General features: G+C 50.2%; 8 protein-coding genes and 1 non-coding gene across 9 annotated transcripts in view; 3 read left to right on the plus strand and 6 right to left on the minus strand.

Moving 5' to 3' along the window:
- Positions 1 to 716: 716 nt before the first annotated feature.
- METBIDRAFT_9816 (uncharacterized protein) lies at positions 717 to 3,163 on the plus strand (the record flags this gene model as incomplete). The annotated part of the gene is made up of 2 exons (XM_018859465.1): positions 717 to 742; positions 1,015 to 3,163. 2 exons carry the CDS (start codon positions 717 to 719, stop codon positions 3,161 to 3,163), a joined length of 2,175 nt encoding a protein of 724 aa, XP_018714045.1.
- Positions 3,164 to 3,452: 289 nt separating this feature from the next.
- METBIDRAFT_36013 (uncharacterized protein) lies at positions 3,453 to 3,638 on the minus strand (the record flags this gene model as incomplete). Its single annotated transcript, XM_018856682.1, has 1 exon — positions 3,453 to 3,638. A coding segment is annotated over one exon (186 nt), but the record flags the coding sequence as incomplete, so codon positions are not given.
- Positions 3,639 to 3,965: 327 nt separating this feature from the next.
- Positions 3,966 to 4,037, minus strand: METBIDRAFT_t61. The gene has a single exon. It is a non-coding gene; the product is annotated as a tRNA-Met (tRNA).
- A 1,650-nt stretch (positions 4,038 to 5,687) lies between these two features.
- On the plus strand, positions 5,688 to 6,496 carry METBIDRAFT_30006 (uncharacterized protein). The gene has a single exon (XM_018855531.1). The coding sequence runs from the start codon at positions 5,726 to 5,728 to the stop codon at positions 6,335 to 6,337; it is 612 nt and encodes a 203-aa protein (XP_018714047.1). The 5' UTR covers positions 5,688 to 5,725; the 3' UTR covers positions 6,338 to 6,496.
- DNM1 (dynamin-related GTPase) lies at positions 6,487 to 8,979 on the minus strand (the record flags this gene model as incomplete). The annotated part of the gene is made up of 2 exons (XM_018856993.1): positions 6,487 to 6,818; positions 6,861 to 8,979. 2 exons carry the CDS (start codon positions 8,977 to 8,979, stop codon positions 6,487 to 6,489), a joined length of 2,451 nt encoding a protein of 816 aa, XP_018714048.1.
- Positions 8,980 to 10,553: 1,574 nt separating this feature from the next.
- Positions 10,554 to 11,975, plus strand: OST1 (dolichyl-diphosphooligosaccharide--protein glycotransferase subunit; the record flags this gene model as incomplete). The annotated part of the gene is made up of 1 exon (XM_018856549.1): positions 10,554 to 11,975. The coding sequence occupies one exon, from the start codon at positions 10,554 to 10,556 to the stop codon at positions 11,973 to 11,975; it is 1,422 nt and encodes a 473-aa protein (XP_018714049.1).
- A 93-nt stretch (positions 11,976 to 12,068) lies between these two features.
- Positions 12,069 to 12,341, minus strand: METBIDRAFT_35278 (uncharacterized protein; the record flags this gene model as incomplete). The annotated part of the gene is made up of 1 exon (XM_018856592.1): positions 12,069 to 12,341. One exon carries the CDS (start codon positions 12,339 to 12,341, stop codon positions 12,069 to 12,071), a length of 273 nt encoding a protein of 90 aa, XP_018714050.1.
- A 736-nt stretch (positions 12,342 to 13,077) lies between these two features.
- Positions 13,078 to 13,779, minus strand: METBIDRAFT_14895 (peptidylprolyl isomerase; the record flags this gene model as incomplete). Its single annotated transcript, XM_018854555.1, has 1 exon — positions 13,078 to 13,779. A coding segment is annotated over one exon (702 nt), but the record flags the coding sequence as incomplete, so codon positions are not given.
- An 885-nt stretch (positions 13,780 to 14,664) lies between these two features.
- METBIDRAFT_9821 (peptidylprolyl isomerase) overlaps positions 14,665 to 14,750 on the minus strand; it is a gene marked incomplete at both ends in the record, with an annotated part of 816 nt that continues 730 nt past the window's right edge. Inside the window, one exon of the mRNA XM_018859466.1 lies at positions 14,665 to 14,668. Within this exon, the coding sequence (XP_018714052.1) occupies positions 14,665 to 14,668 (4 nt within the window). The remainder of the gene's footprint in view (positions 14,669 to 14,750) is intronic.

Genomic DNA, 14,750 nt, shown 5'->3' on the forward strand with positions numbered 1-14,750 from the left:
TGTCAAAGCAATCGGACCGTGACGCGGCCCCGAGATTCAGGCCACGGTGCCAAGATCCGGCACACGGTGCCAAAAACCCGGGATCCAGGGTGCGACGTGGCAGAAAACCCACGCCGCTTCCCGGTGTTCCACTGCTTGGTGCCAGATTTGTTGGGCGGGCCAACGTTTCATATTTAGAAAGCGTGCGACCTCCACGACCAGGAACCCTGGCCCCGCGCAAATGCCAGGGCCTGGATGGCCCACATACACTACACTGATAACGAGGCACCGTGCTGGCCATGGAACAGCGAGCAATATTAAGCAGCACGGGCCAGCACCAGGCAATGCAACAGGCAATACAACCGGCAATAAAAAAGATAAAAAAGATAAAAAGATAACCACAACAAAAACAACAAAAATAACAAACATAACAAAAATAATAAAAATAATAAAAAACACACAACAAAACACACAATAAAACACACAACAAAACACACAATAAAACACACAGTATAGACAGACAGCACAAGGAAACAAGACCCGCCAAACATCTGGCTTCCAGCAGCTCCGCACCTCCATCGCTGCACCTGCCCTTTCCCGTCTGCCCCTCGCCTCCATATCGCACGCCCGATCTGAGCCTCCAGCCTGGACCCGCGCCTTATCTTATCGCACCCCAGCTCGCGCACCCGCACACTGCCTCGTCACCACAAACCTACCAGTGCCTTTGATCCAGGGCCATGTCGGGAACACAGATCCACAAAGTGTATGTTTATGATTCTGCAATGCTCATCTGGGCCGGCCGGCGCCATTGGCCCACAGCCGCCATTTCCGGGGCCCTGCCGGCGCCGGTCCAAGGCCGCACTGGGGCCCATAGAATGGCCACAGCTTCCACCGCCAGCCACCGCCAAACTGCGCCAAAATAAATAAAAAACACAAAAAAAAAACACTCCTCTCCCCCAATTGAGGCCCCGGGGCCCAAAAGGCGTGCGTGCGGCCCAGACAGTCGCCCGATTCTCCTGTCTACTAACGAAACAGCCTTACCCACGCCCAAGGTGGCCAGCGTCTCGGCACATCCTCGGCCACATGGAACAAGATCAAACAGGCCGCAGCAGACACGCGGAACAAGCACCCCGGGCCCGGCGAGCCCGTGCTGGAAACTAAGCCTGCCTCCTGCCTCGAATCGGCGCCGCCCGTCCTCGTCGAAAACGGGCCCAATGGCGAGGTCTGCATCTGGTACGAGGCCCAGCACACCTACGAGATCTGGAACTGGCGGGCCGCGGGGCCGTACGCGTTGCACCGCGAAGACGGCCCGGTGCACACACACGACTTCTACGACGCCGCCACGACCGGCGCCGAGCCTTATAGTGGCGACACGCTTGCCTTGGTCTCGCGATTCGAGGCGCCCGGCCGGGCCGTGGCGGCAATGGCGTTCGTGGCTGCCGAAAACGGCTCCATCTTTGTAAGCGCATACGCCCACGCAGGACACTTCTACGTGGAGGCACGGGCAGACTCGCGGGTCCAGGAATTCTTGCTCCCGGCCTATCTCCTGGGCAGCGACATCCTGTTGAAGGGCTCCCTGCGGTTTGTCGTTGTGTCCTCGTCCTCGGGCTTCCTCTACGTCCTCAGGTGCATCGAAACGCCCGACGCGTTGTTGGAAGAAGCAAACTGTGATGGCAGTCTCCAGGCGGTGTACAGCCACTCGACACGGACGCTCGTGGAGAAGTACGGCATCGAAGACACGTCCAGCAGCACCATCCTCTTGAAAACAGCCACCTTCGACGGGTCCGCGATATACGACATTGTGGGCACGTGGCTTGTCTACTGCCCCATGCGCATGGAGACGGAGTACTATAAAAGCTTGATGCGGTCCACGGACGAGTCGTGCCTGAAACCCAAAGGTCCACGGACAGGCGCCGGGAACGCATACACGTCCGTGAAACTCCCGCCCAAAGGGCCCCTTTTCTTCCGCGCCGCGTCTAGCTTGGCCAACTCCGCCATCGACCGCCTCTTCAAGTTGTCGCAAATCGGCACCAAGAAAGTGAAGACCTACTGGAGCCCCGAACACAGCTTCTTTGACAAGGACGTCTCGCTCCACACCATCAGCACCTCGGTGAGCAACGCCTTGTATTCCACGGCCAGCAAGATCAAGAAGCAGGCCGACATGATTGGCGAGAACGAAACGGTCAAGATCATAGACTTGTCCAACGGCCAGATCATGGCCACTTTCAAACCGCCCGGTGGCATTTCCCATCTATCGCTCAGCAGCTACGACTTGCTGTTGGCGCAGGCCACGTACCGCGGCGATAGCTTCTATTTATGGGACCTCTACAAACTACCGAACGAGGTGTCTTTCGTGGGAAAGTTTGTCCGCGGCAAGACCAGTGCTGTCATCAAAGAGATTTTCTGGTTCGTGAACAACAAGGCCCTAGATGGACTGCCGGTGACGAATTCTGGGTTTGGTTGCATCTCCAAGAAAACGGGCTCAGTTCACTGGTACAACATCAACTACCTATTCTGTGCTAATGAGAACGATAACTTTCCAAACACCATGGAGCTCCTGCCGCAGACAATTCCCAAGAATGGCCAGTTTTTGGACTCCTGGATTCTACCTTCCATAAATGCTGTCAAGCTCCTAAAACTTCCAGGTTTTTCCAACATGCCCAACAATATGAGTCATGATGGATTGGCGCCCAGCCTGAGCTTAGATTTACATCGTTGCAATCAGCTAGCGTTCATAGACTCGGCCTTGAATTTGCGTTTGGTGTCGCCCATGAATGGGAAACACACATTCAAGTATAAGTTGAACCAAAAACCAGCTGCAAGCATTGCCTATAGTGATGGCCCATCCTATTCCACTTGGAACCCGTTTGCATACAGTGATACCGGTAGCTGCCATACACAGCAAAACTTCGACGCTCCATTGTCACAAACTGAGATAGAGACTTGCAATCCTTTTCCAGGCATTACTAAGGACAGGAATGTGACCATCAGCTCGTATGCTTTTAATTCCAACAAACGCGATTCCTTCTGGGACTATTTCTCCACATTTGGTAACGAGGTGCCCCAATCGGTGCACGAATTCACAGGCTCTGGTAAATACGAGACCCCGAACCTTAGCTCAGAGGATTTAGAAGAGCATCTCAAAGAAGGTTTGATTATAATCCCAGAAGCAACGGATGACTAGTATTACGGAAAAGCAAGCCAAGAAAGAGAAGTGTAAGATAACCAAAATACAACATTGGTCAGACTTGGGGTGGATATATTTGCACCAGACGCTACACGTTCACAACCGTGCCCACCTAGCACGGACATGATAATTTAAAGGGCTGGATAGTCCTGAGTATATTGCTCATATAGATTATAGGCTCGGCTCCTCCAAGCTAAAAAATATAAACTCTTGATTCACCTTGAGATTGAATGTCTCGCAGTGTAAAAGCTCTTCCATCTGAATCCTCACCCTTATCGCAAATAACTTAAAATAAGATACGAAGGAGCTCGAGCACGGCGCCACCACAGATCAAGAACAACAAGAGACCCATCCATCTTTTCGAAACAGGGGATCTGATGGTCTCAACCTTTTTTCTTGGTTTACCCTGCTTGTCAACATTCAACTTGGCGAATTTGGCATTCGCAGCCTTCTGCTTTGGAGTTTGGTAAGCCTTAAAATACAGTTAGTATTCTAGTTCTATTTTGGGCTTTCAGTGTCAACAAGGACACCTCTGACATACCATTATCTAGTTAACGGGTAGAACGCAGATCAGATTTCTGAAGACACGGTGTTGATAAGCGCGTTTGCGTGCAGGCAAGAGTTGTCGAACAAACATCCACAGTTCACATGAGAAATAAAGCCTAAAATTTGCCCAATACTTGTTCGCCATTCCGAAGGATATATTTGAGGCAGGAAATTGTAAGCCAAATGCAAAATGAAAAAATTGTTGAATAACTTAGCTTCGAAGAAAAAAAAAAAGACTTTGACTTTAAAAAACTAGCGCAGCCCGGTTTCGATCCGGGGACATCAGGGTTATGAGCCCTGCGCGCTTCCACTGCGCCACTGCGCTGCTAGTTGTTATCCAAGAAAATTTGCAGCAGACTATATTGTTACAGCCTTGGGTTCATAAACTATAAAGTTGTCTACTTTGCGTCTCATGAAGCATTTTAAGCACAATGTTTTGGAGTGATCTAATCCCAATCCTTGAGATTATCATGGGAGGAGACTTTACAGTCGATGGTACGTAGCTGGGAGCTGTTTAAAGGTGTTTTAAATATCATTGTATAGTCTTGTGCTTCAGATGAATCTACCAAAACAAATATGTGAAGTCTCTGAATATGGGTGCCAAAAAATTCTTTACCTTCGAAAAGATTATCGCTTTACTAGACGCTTAAAAATCTGCGTGATCTTAGTTGGTTTGCTGATGTGATTAGGAGAGATTATGCGCAAGGGTGTGGATTTTATCTTGACCCTCTACTATATAAACGGTGGACACAAGCTTTTGAAATTGCATTCAATGGGACCAAGACAAATACAAGCAATTCAAGCAGATTCTTCGATGGAGCGGTTTCTTGTGAGAAGATTTTAAAATTTCCCCTGACGCCTTATCATCTGATCCGAATTTCAATCTCTTCAGACGGCTTATAGGCTCTGGTGGCGCTTGCAATTTTACGATACTTTGTTACACATCTGCAAATGGGGCAAGTCCTCAGATATCCCACCCTTGGATTGAAAGGAAGGTTGGCCCCGATTGACAACTCTTTGGAAAACTTGGATCGTTCGAATTGGTCCGTCTTCACTACCTTCAGGGTATCACTCGTAGACACAGCCAGTGGCAGATGTAATCTCTTCAACCCTTTTAGTTGAGGCCACTACTACAGGAAAATTATCCCAGGATTTTTTTACTATTGTCTAATGCGGAAACAGACGCATGTCAACAAGACTTTCACATCGTGATCATCTAAAAGGGGCGAGTCGCATTCTGATTAGGTCCGTATTTTAGGCAGGCTCAAGCTTCTTTGTAAAAATCTCAAATTTTTGCTCCTTCAAAATATGACCAAATGAAGTTAGCAAATAGGAGCAAAGCAATTCTCGGCGCAAAACCTTTTGAGAGAGACAAATAGAAGATCACTTCCTCTAAAAGGCTGAGCTTGCATAATCGACTCAGGAAAGACGCAATATGCCAAGAAAGGAGAATCAATAAATCAAATCTTCTGAGAGACAAAAGAGTCATGATGTGGCAATTGGCTCACTTCATGGCACTCATGAAGAAACTTTAAGGTCTCATGGTTCTGGATATGACTGTTTAATCTCCTGGCTTGACGGTATCATAATCTCCAATATCGAGCTTCAATTATCTGGTGTTGTTGAAACCTTGGACTATTTACAAACGATGTTGGACTTATGCCACGTTTCCGCATATTGCCTTTATGCCCGAACATCCGTAGTGAAAAGCTCATGAATTAAAATTAGATACATGCTAAAGTAATGAAACCAGCTCGTGCTCCAGGTAGCCATCGCTACTACGCTCTTCACACACCCAATCTGACAAACAATATTAGATGCAGCAGCAAAAAAAATTCACTAAGCTTCCACTGCCTGCACTTTCCCCTTAGCCTTTTTCATAATTGCTTGCAATCTCTTGCCATGTCTTTAATAAGTAGTGCGCACCACAGCGCCTGGAGCCTCTGCTCGCCGATCGCAACCATGCATAGCCACTATTATTTATTTGAAGGTCGTTTCTAAATAAACCATTCAATGCCTGCAACTGTGACGTACATCTCCGTAGCCCCGGGCACGGCTATCCCTGTGCGTGTATTTGTGAACCGAAAAAAAATTCTTCTGCTGAGTGAGGTGGCGGTAAACGAGAAATCTATCATCAAGCTTTCGCTGATCAACCTGATCCGGCTCAGCAACTTCGATTTGACTAATCTTCTTCTCGATGTTGGCTCACAGTTGAGGCGTGTTCTACTAGAAACACCTCTCGCAGAATTGTTCCCTCAACGGAGCGTTCTGCGCCTGGTGAAATCAGTGTCGGAATTGTCGAACACTTGGACGTGTAAAGTGGTAGTTTCTCTAGGGTACTTGGCAGACTTGCGCTTCAAATTGGAGCGCCTCCAAGTTCCAGCTGATATTCGGTTTCTTGAGGACAAAAAAATCGAAATTGACCATAGAGACACCCGGGGCTCTGCCCTACTAGAGAAGAGCGTCAAGTTTGATTTCACGAGACGCGAGCCGGCCTCGGATGACGAGACTTCGCCCCTGGACGATAAGAAATCTATCAGCTATAAATTACAGAAGCAGAGGCTTATAAATAACAATGTCGTGGACCCTTTGGACCTCTACGTGCTACACCGTCCCAGATCATGAAATCGTTGTGTGGGGCCGCACAAGCACTTGGATTTATCATGGCAAAACACGAGTCATTTGCTCGTGACTACAACTTCATTTCTTTTCATTTGCATTCTTATATACAACTCATATATATACAACTCACCCATATAAATTTCATCATATTCTCATACCACGTCACTAATCACCCTGGATGCCTCGCGGTAAGTCTTCAACAAGGATAAACACTTCTCTCTTTCCATCTGGATGGTCTCATCCTCCTGAAGCAACTCGTCGAAATAATTTTCGTTGTAAAGCTTGACCACGAGACGGTTTTGGATGTGCACCTTGATATAGTTCACCAACAAACACATGATAGACTTGGGCACTTGGTCCTGAACAATCTCTCTCACGATCCCGAAGTACGACACAATCAATCTTCTGATCAACTCTGTCTCCAACTGCTCTCTTTCACTCAATTCGGAGAGATTGTCTTCCTCGCCTTCGACGTTATGGCGTGCTGCGCCGTTCATGGCGTGGGCAACATCGTGGTGCAGAAGACTTTGCGCATAACGATCATCGATATGCAAGTCTTTCAAATCGTGGATTGTGCCGTTGTTAATAAAGTTGTTATTGAATTGCAATGTTGGCTCGTGCGCCTGTGGGAACTTGAATGGGGTTGGATGCAACTGTGCCTGAGTCTGCATGTGTTGCTGGTGGATGATTGGGTCCCTTCCGAAAAAATAGTTAAGGTAGGATTCGTGGTTGGCGTGGTGCGTGGAGTCTGACTTCATCGACAAGCTTGTTTTGTTGGAGTCACTTCTCTTGTGACGGACCACAGGCTTGACGTCGTCGTCGACTTGGCTCACATCTAGCTCTGCAGCCTTTTCGTCCTCGTAGACTTCCTCCTCGGGGATTTCTTCTTCCTCGCTTGGTTTCTTCAAGATCCGCTGGGTGGCAAGCTTGAGCTTCGAGGATTGTTCCATCTCTCTCTGCTTGTGTCTTTCTTGAACAACAGACCCCATCGCCTCGGCAGCGCCAACGAAGTTTGGGTGGTTGGTGTTAATGTAAGCTTGCTGAATCTCGATCATGGATTCCACGTACTTGATGGTAGGGCCAAGCCTCTCTCTCAACAAGTCCGACACCACCTCAATGAGCTTGGCTTGTAGCTTTGGGTATCTGTTCATATCCAGCCCATTGCCTGCGGTGCATACATTATGGACGATTTTCATAAGCTCCTCGTAGACCATCTCAACACATCTGCGCGAGGGTTCCTCCAACAATCTGATCTGGGGCTTGACCAACAAGTCAAACGCCAACTCAGGCACGAAGAGCGATGGTCTCGGTCCCGATGAGTTTCTGATGGCAGTTCTGATATCTTTGACGGCCAAGTTGTGTGTTGGGTTGATGCATGCCAACAGGGCACCAAACACTTCGTTAAAAATGTAGTAGATCCTAGCACCACCGCATAACTCTTTGATGGAGTAGTCGTTCAAAGACGTACCCTCCACGGAGTTCACAAAGCCGTTGGCGAATTTCGTCATCAAGTTCAAGAGGAGAGCGGACCTTCCCTCCTTGGTCTCGGCCAACGAGGGCAAGTCCCCATATGAGGCCAACTCCTGCTCGGCTTGGCCCATCAATGTGTTCAACTTGGCCTTGATGTCCGGCAAGCGGTCCCGAATGTGGTTCATCAAGATCTTGTTCAAGGTGATGGTCAAGTAGCGCGTTCCACACTTGTTGGCAATGGCACGGTATGCGGGGTGGTTGCTGAAAAACAGCTGCTCGGAGTACAAGGAGTCGTCCAAGGACTTGTTCTCCTGGATGTCTTGCTGCGAGCGGTTCACTACACCGATAAACCCGAGTTTCAAGGGGTAGACGTTTCCCTTCAAGATATCGAGCGCGTTCGTGCCCTGGTCCATCAAGTCGATCTTCGACAAGATTCCCACCGTGCGCTTGCCCGTCGGATCAACCTGCCTGGCCAACTTCAAGGATTCCGAGTTGACCAAGTCCACGTTTGCAGGAGACACGGCCAAGATGATGCAGTTGGGCTTGGACACGTACTCCAAAATCAAGCTGCGTGTCTGTTTCTCGATGTCGCTGGGCTGGTCGCCAATGGGGATCTTGGTGAGTCCCGGCAAGTCGACCAAGGTCAAGTTCAACACACGGTCCGAGTAGATCTTCAAGTTGATGGGCAAGCGGGAGATGCCTTTGTTCTGACCCGCAATGCGGGCGGTCTCATTTTCGATCTCGCGTCTGATGGCGTGGAAGTTGTAGAAGCGCTTGTTTGGAATATGCAAGAACTCGCCCCACTCGGAGGGCTCGTCTTTCTGGTACGCGTTGCCCGCCCCCTGGGTCAGATTTCTGAGGTGGGCCTCCAAGTTGATTTCGTCCGAGGACAGGGAGTATGAGGTGTCATCGTGCAAGTCGGCCGGGTTGTAGCTACGCACCAAAGGGTCATCTTTCTTGATGTTGATCAACTGCAACACCAAGGGCCTCCGGGTCACAATGCCGGTTCCTCTAGGGAGAAAGTCCTTGCTTACAATGTTTTCTAGGACCGACAGCTTTCCACAAGACTGGGAGCCCACGACGGCCAAAATCGGCAAGTCGATCTCGGCCAATTGCGTGGTGGTCGCAATGTCCTGAAGCTTGTTGACCACAGGGATGAGGTCGTGCAACGACATGTTTCTTTCTGGTATCAGAGACTTGGGTTTGAGAAGGCCAGAAGCTAGGCGCACGAATGCTCGTTATAGGTTGTGTTCACGGGTAGAAGATTGTGTTCACGAGACGTCGGACGTTGGAGAGCCTTGTTCCAGATCGGGCTCGGACAAAACACAGGATGTTTTTGTGGATCGTGCTTTTTGCGGTATACCTACTCACCAAAGTATCAGGCGGAAGTAACTCTCAAATCTCCACTCAGAACGAGGGTGTGCAACGGCCAGGCAGATGCAAAAACGTGGGTGGGCGATGGACAAAACGAAAAGCGCCGGGTTCAAATTCAGTTTACAGATCTGCAGTCAAGGAGAGAACTCAGGGGGTCGGCGGGGTCTGTTCCGTGTTTGTCAAGTGGTGACGGCGGTGGGAGGTGCTGTTTTCGCTGGGTGCGGAAAACTCGGCTCTAGCTTGCTCACGTTTTTTTTTCTCGCATGGGCGCCGGGGGCGCCAGGCTCTAAAAATGATTCGCGGGGTCTGTTTGTTGACCCAATCTCCGGTATACTTGTTTGGCCGCGGCGCGCCTTCCAGAGATCCAGAAACGGCAGCAAATACGGGAGATTGCCTGCGTCTCGACCCAAAAATCGGTGCTTTCTGATGGCTGCGCCGGGGCGCTTGCATGCTTTCTCTTTTTTTTTCACGCCACGGCAATCGCCCCGGCGTATGGCTGGGCCGGGTGCACATGGCCGTCTCGTCACGTGATGCGCCCGGCGCCGCTACGTGCGCAACTGGGCCAATGACACGATTGGGGCTGGGGCCGAAAACTCACGGGGCAGGCCCGGACTGGATGGGCAGCATAGCGCCGGGCCAGAGCGGGCTTGTCTATGCCAATTCAGAAGAAAATGGCCAAAGTCAATAAGCCAGGCCAAATCTATGTTCCCAAGCCCAAAGTCTAGTTTCACTGTGGTGCTGGTGAGTGTATCCGGTAGGGTTAGTGTTTCCAGTATTCCACTACCTTGAGGCCTTAATACTAATTCAGCATCAGCAAAAGCACCGCCAAAAAACCAAAAACGGGCCGTGGATAAAACTAACGCCCAGTCTCGAGTATAGCAAAGGACCGGCAAACCAGCCGTTCTCATAGCTGTGAAACAATGGCCTCGGCACTGTATTGTCTTTTTTGGTCTGATTCATGTTTGGCGCCCCCGCGACGGCCCATTGTTGTTTTTTGTCGCGCAGCCTTTTACGCCAGGGCCAGCAAAGCTTGAGACTACGCGTGCTGCGCCAATACAGACATAAGCAGAACAACAAAGACGCTTACGATTAGAAATGAAAGCACCGAAAAGATACAAGAAGCAAAAACACAAACACAAAAAAGAAACACACTCACAAAAAAAAAAAACAGAATAAAACAATTAGGGGACCGCTCAGCCGTCCATGCGCACACTAGGCCCCCAAGAAGCTCGCCCTGGGGAAGTTATAGCGTGGAGCCAGAGGCAGCGGTTCCTGCACCGTGGCGCGCTGTTAAGGCCAAGTGTCCATCAGCACCAGGCGCTTCGACAAGCTCCATTTCCTAGCACCCTTTTTCTCCCCACCGAAAAAAAATAGCATGCTCTGGTCGTGGCTTCCCGTCTACTTGGCGCTTGCTGCTATCGCCGCCTGCTCGCTGTTCCAGATCGACTCTTCTGCGTGGGAGAATTCCCGGTACTACCGGAATCTCGACCTCTCGAACTCGTACGTCACCGAGCGCTGTTTGATCGAGGTCAAGAACATCTCGCCCGAGACCCAGGACTTGTACGTGTTGCCAGTCAACGACGGCTTCGACGCCATCACAAACGTGTCTCACTACGGAGTTGTGCTTGCGGAGCGCAAGGAAAGTGCCCTTGTGGTCGAGTTGGATGAGGGCATCTACGCCGTCAAGTTCCCGATCCCCATTGCGCCGGGCTCGCTGATCGAGTTGAACGTCATGTTTGCCTACGCGGACTCCGTGACGCCGTTCCCCCCGAAAATCGACATGGAGGACCACCAGCAGTTGCTCCTCAAGCTCAACAAGTTCTGCTACTCGCCGTACGTGACCTCCGAGTACTCGATGACGTTCCAGGGGCTCCCCAAGGGCCAGGAAATGGAGTTGGTGGGAGCGCCCGAGCCCACGCCCGACTTGCCCTCTTTGGAGCCGCGCGTGGACAAAGAGTCTCGCACGTTGACCTACGGCCCGGTCCAGGCCACGATCCCGTCGTACTCCGTCTGCCCCATGGGTCTCTTGTACGAACACAACAGGCCGTTGACCCACGTGACCAACTACGAGAGAAGCTTTTGGTTGCCCGGCTCCGACGTGGACGTGGTGCTGACCGAGGAGTACTACGAGCTCTACAACCGAGGTGCCGAATTGAAGACCGGCTTTTCGCGCACGGACTGGTTGAAGGGCCGTTTCGAGCTTCTCCAGGACCACCACGCGCTCTCCCACTTGATCTTTGCCGTTGACGAGACGGCGCCGTACAATGACTACTATGTCACGGACAAAGTGGGCATGGTGTCCTCGCACAAGATCACGCACGACAACCTTGTCGTGCAGCCAAGATTCCCGCTCTTTGGCGGCTGGAAGTACAACTTCACGCTTGGCTGGACCAACTCGCTCGAGACGTTTGTGCGGAAAGTGGTGGACGAGGAGGACACGTACGTGGCCCAATTCCCACTCTTGAACTCGCTCAAAGACGTCCACTACGACAAAGTATCCATCAACTTCTACTTGCCCGAGAATGCTGTGTACCTCAACGCCAGCGCTGCGGAGCCTTTCAAGAATGTGCTGGTGGGCACCGACTTGAGCTACCTCGACGTGTCGGACGGCCACGTGAAGGTCACGCTTGAGTTCACGAACGTGATTGACGCCGTCGCCAACACGCACGTCTTGATCAAGTACAAGTATCCTGCTGCCAGCTACTGGCACAAGGTGGGCAAGATCGCCGCGTTCGTGTTTGCCGGGTTCATGAGTTACTACGCGTTGGGGCTGGTGAACCTTTCCATTGATCAGTAAGATACATAGCAAAAAAAATCAACACCAGACTTTCAGGACCCCAGACATGTCCTGAAACTCCCCGGCTGTTGGACAGTCCCCAAAGAAAACCCTTTACTTTCCCAAAGAACGTAGTTGCTCGTCGCTCACCGGGAGCATGTGTGCCACCAAGTACCTGGACTTGAAATTCACTCCGTTGAGATCTCGCGCGGCCTTGGCGGCATCATCCGTGGACACAAATACCACGTAGCAGGTACCTTGTGGCACGGATCCGTCAGATATTCTGAGCTGGTGAATTTTTCCGAAATTGGAAAATAGTTCGTAGAGCAGGACCGTGGACACGTTGTAGGGTAGGTTTTTCACCACGACAATCGGAAACTGAGACATGTCCCCTGTTCTATTTTGAATGTGAGTTTAGATACGAACGAGGCGAATGCTGTGATAGGTGCACTAAGAAGTGTGATGAGCAGATGGGCTCAACATCTGCTACTTGATGAGCTCAGAGTGCGCGAACATTGGGCGCATAAGTCAGAAGGGTTTGGGAAAGTGCCTAATTTTCGGCCGACTATTTGGCCGGCCCAAGCCTTAGATTTTGGTCTTGGATTTGAAGCTGGTTAATCCACAAGCACAGATGTTGTGCCAGGCTGAAAAAAAAAAAAAAAATTACTACCACCTGAAGTTGAGCGTCACTTGCTAAACAATGCTCACTGCTCAATGCGACGGGGCTGAAAACGCAGATCGCTTTTTCGTGCTCAGAATTCCTGTTCTCAAAAGGGGCTTGGTTTAGTTCAGTTAAACAAGAACACGCGGCGTATATGCGGTGATTTCTCTAATGAGAGTACCAAGAATCAAGGGTCCACGAAAATCACCTCTGGGAAGCTGGTTGGCGACTGGACATTATATATGATTCTAGACGCGTCATGCTCCAGCCCGGCATCGAAAATCATTCTCCATGACAAGGCAGTGACCACCTAAGCACAGAACAGTTCTACGTACATCGGCACAGCCAGTGCGGTCTGTCGAAGCAAACAAAATAAGTCAAACGCAAACGCAGCCAGATTATAATATAAAAAGACGAAGAGAGCACCGAGGTTTCCGGAACCACAGGCAGGTGAGCCTAGAACTTGAAGCCCTTGAGATCAACAAGACCTCTGCGGTTTCTCAAGCGATAGATAGCAAAGAGCACGGCCGAGGCTATGGCGCCGTAAATGAAAAGCGAGTACTCGCCGGTGACCGCGCCAAAGTCCATGACCATGGGCACAGAGGATGGGTCCATGTAGACAGACTTGGTGATCACGATTTCGCCAATGGGGGTCTCTCCATTGACGGGGGTCTCGCTGATCTGCTGGAGAACGTCGAAGCCCAGCACGAGCTGGCCAAAGACCACGTACTTGTTGTCGAAATACAGGGTGCTTTGCGGAATGGAGATAAAAAACGACATCCCGTTGGTGTCGTCCTGGGTGCTGGCCAACGAGATACGGCCGGGCTTGTTGTGGAGAATCTGGAAGTTTTCACATGGGAATCTCTCGTAGGCAATTGGCTCGTACTCTTTCCAGGCCACTTTCTTCAAGAAGCCGCCCTGCGCAATAACGCCCTTGACCACTCTGTGGATAATAGAGTTGGTGTAGCCATTGATTTCCTGCTCGATACTGGTGATGAAGTTGGCGACGGTGATGGGAACGACGCTTCCAAAGAGCGCAAACTTCAAGTCACCCAAATGCTCAAGCTCCGTTTCCGACTTCTGGAGGCCAATGGAAAACTGGGCAAAATGCGTGACCTCGGGGTCCCCTTCAAGATGCTTTAATTCTTCTGGCGCCAAGGCAAGATTTGCTGTACACAAAGCAAGAAGCGGCAAGGCCAAGACATATAGAAGTCTGAGAGGATTCATTTTTGGCACGAGAAGAAAAATACGAGAAGAAAGAAGGAGATAGCTGAGGCTCTTAACGCTGCCCGAACAGACGTGTTCGTAAGAATTGGGCTTATCTGCATACCAGATCTCACAACCCTTGCAAACCGTGCAGGACGCGTGTCTAAATACATGGACTACTTGTGTGCACAGGTACAGGAAAACACGGGGTATAGACGCAAGAAGACTGCCCAGGCGAGCAGACCCCATCCTGCTTGTACCTACGGTACCGTCTTACAAACAAAGGGGGCCTGACGCTGATTAGATTTTGCTTGTTGTGCGCAGGCAGGTCGTCGGCGAAGCAGCCCATAGAACATACTGCATATTCTCTCTTCACTTGCTTGCGAGTGCATGCAGCTATTGTGCGCGACCGACCCGAGGTACGAGCCAGCAAAGTAAACAGTAAAAGACCTTGGCATGAAAAGCGGGGTTCATCAAAAGTCCAAGTGAGTAAAGTGCGGCAGAGTTGATGATTCGACCGACATCTTCTTCTGTACGAGAACACAATATGCTGGAAAATATGTAGTGTTGGAATCTATTGTGTTGGAAAATATGTGGTATGTTGGTGGTTCACTGTGTATTAGATGCGTATTTTCTTGTGTGGATCTCGAGTGTAGGTTGGCGAATGTCTACACAATAACACATGACTTGGCAGTGCAGATTTGCGTAGTGAAGTCGAGAAAGCAAGTCAGATATGTGTATGGGAACGAGAATTGAAAACTCCGGGAAAAGTGGCGAAAGGAAAGTTATTAGCGTCTGTGCGCGAAATGTGGGGAAGCGGCCATACAATGGAACCAGAAGCACTCATCTATGTACTCTCAAAAGATTGAAAAAAACAAGAACATAATGGGATTAAGACAAACCTAAAGGCTGGCTTTTGCTATATTGTG

Source organism: Metschnikowia bicuspidata (genome assembly GCF_001664035.1).
Source record: "Metschnikowia bicuspidata var. bicuspidata NRRL YB-4993 chromosome Unknown METBIscaffold_1, whole genome shotgun sequence".
In the NCBI taxonomy this organism is placed as follows: Eukaryota; Fungi; Ascomycota; class Pichiomycetes; order Serinales; family Metschnikowiaceae; genus Metschnikowia; species Metschnikowia bicuspidata.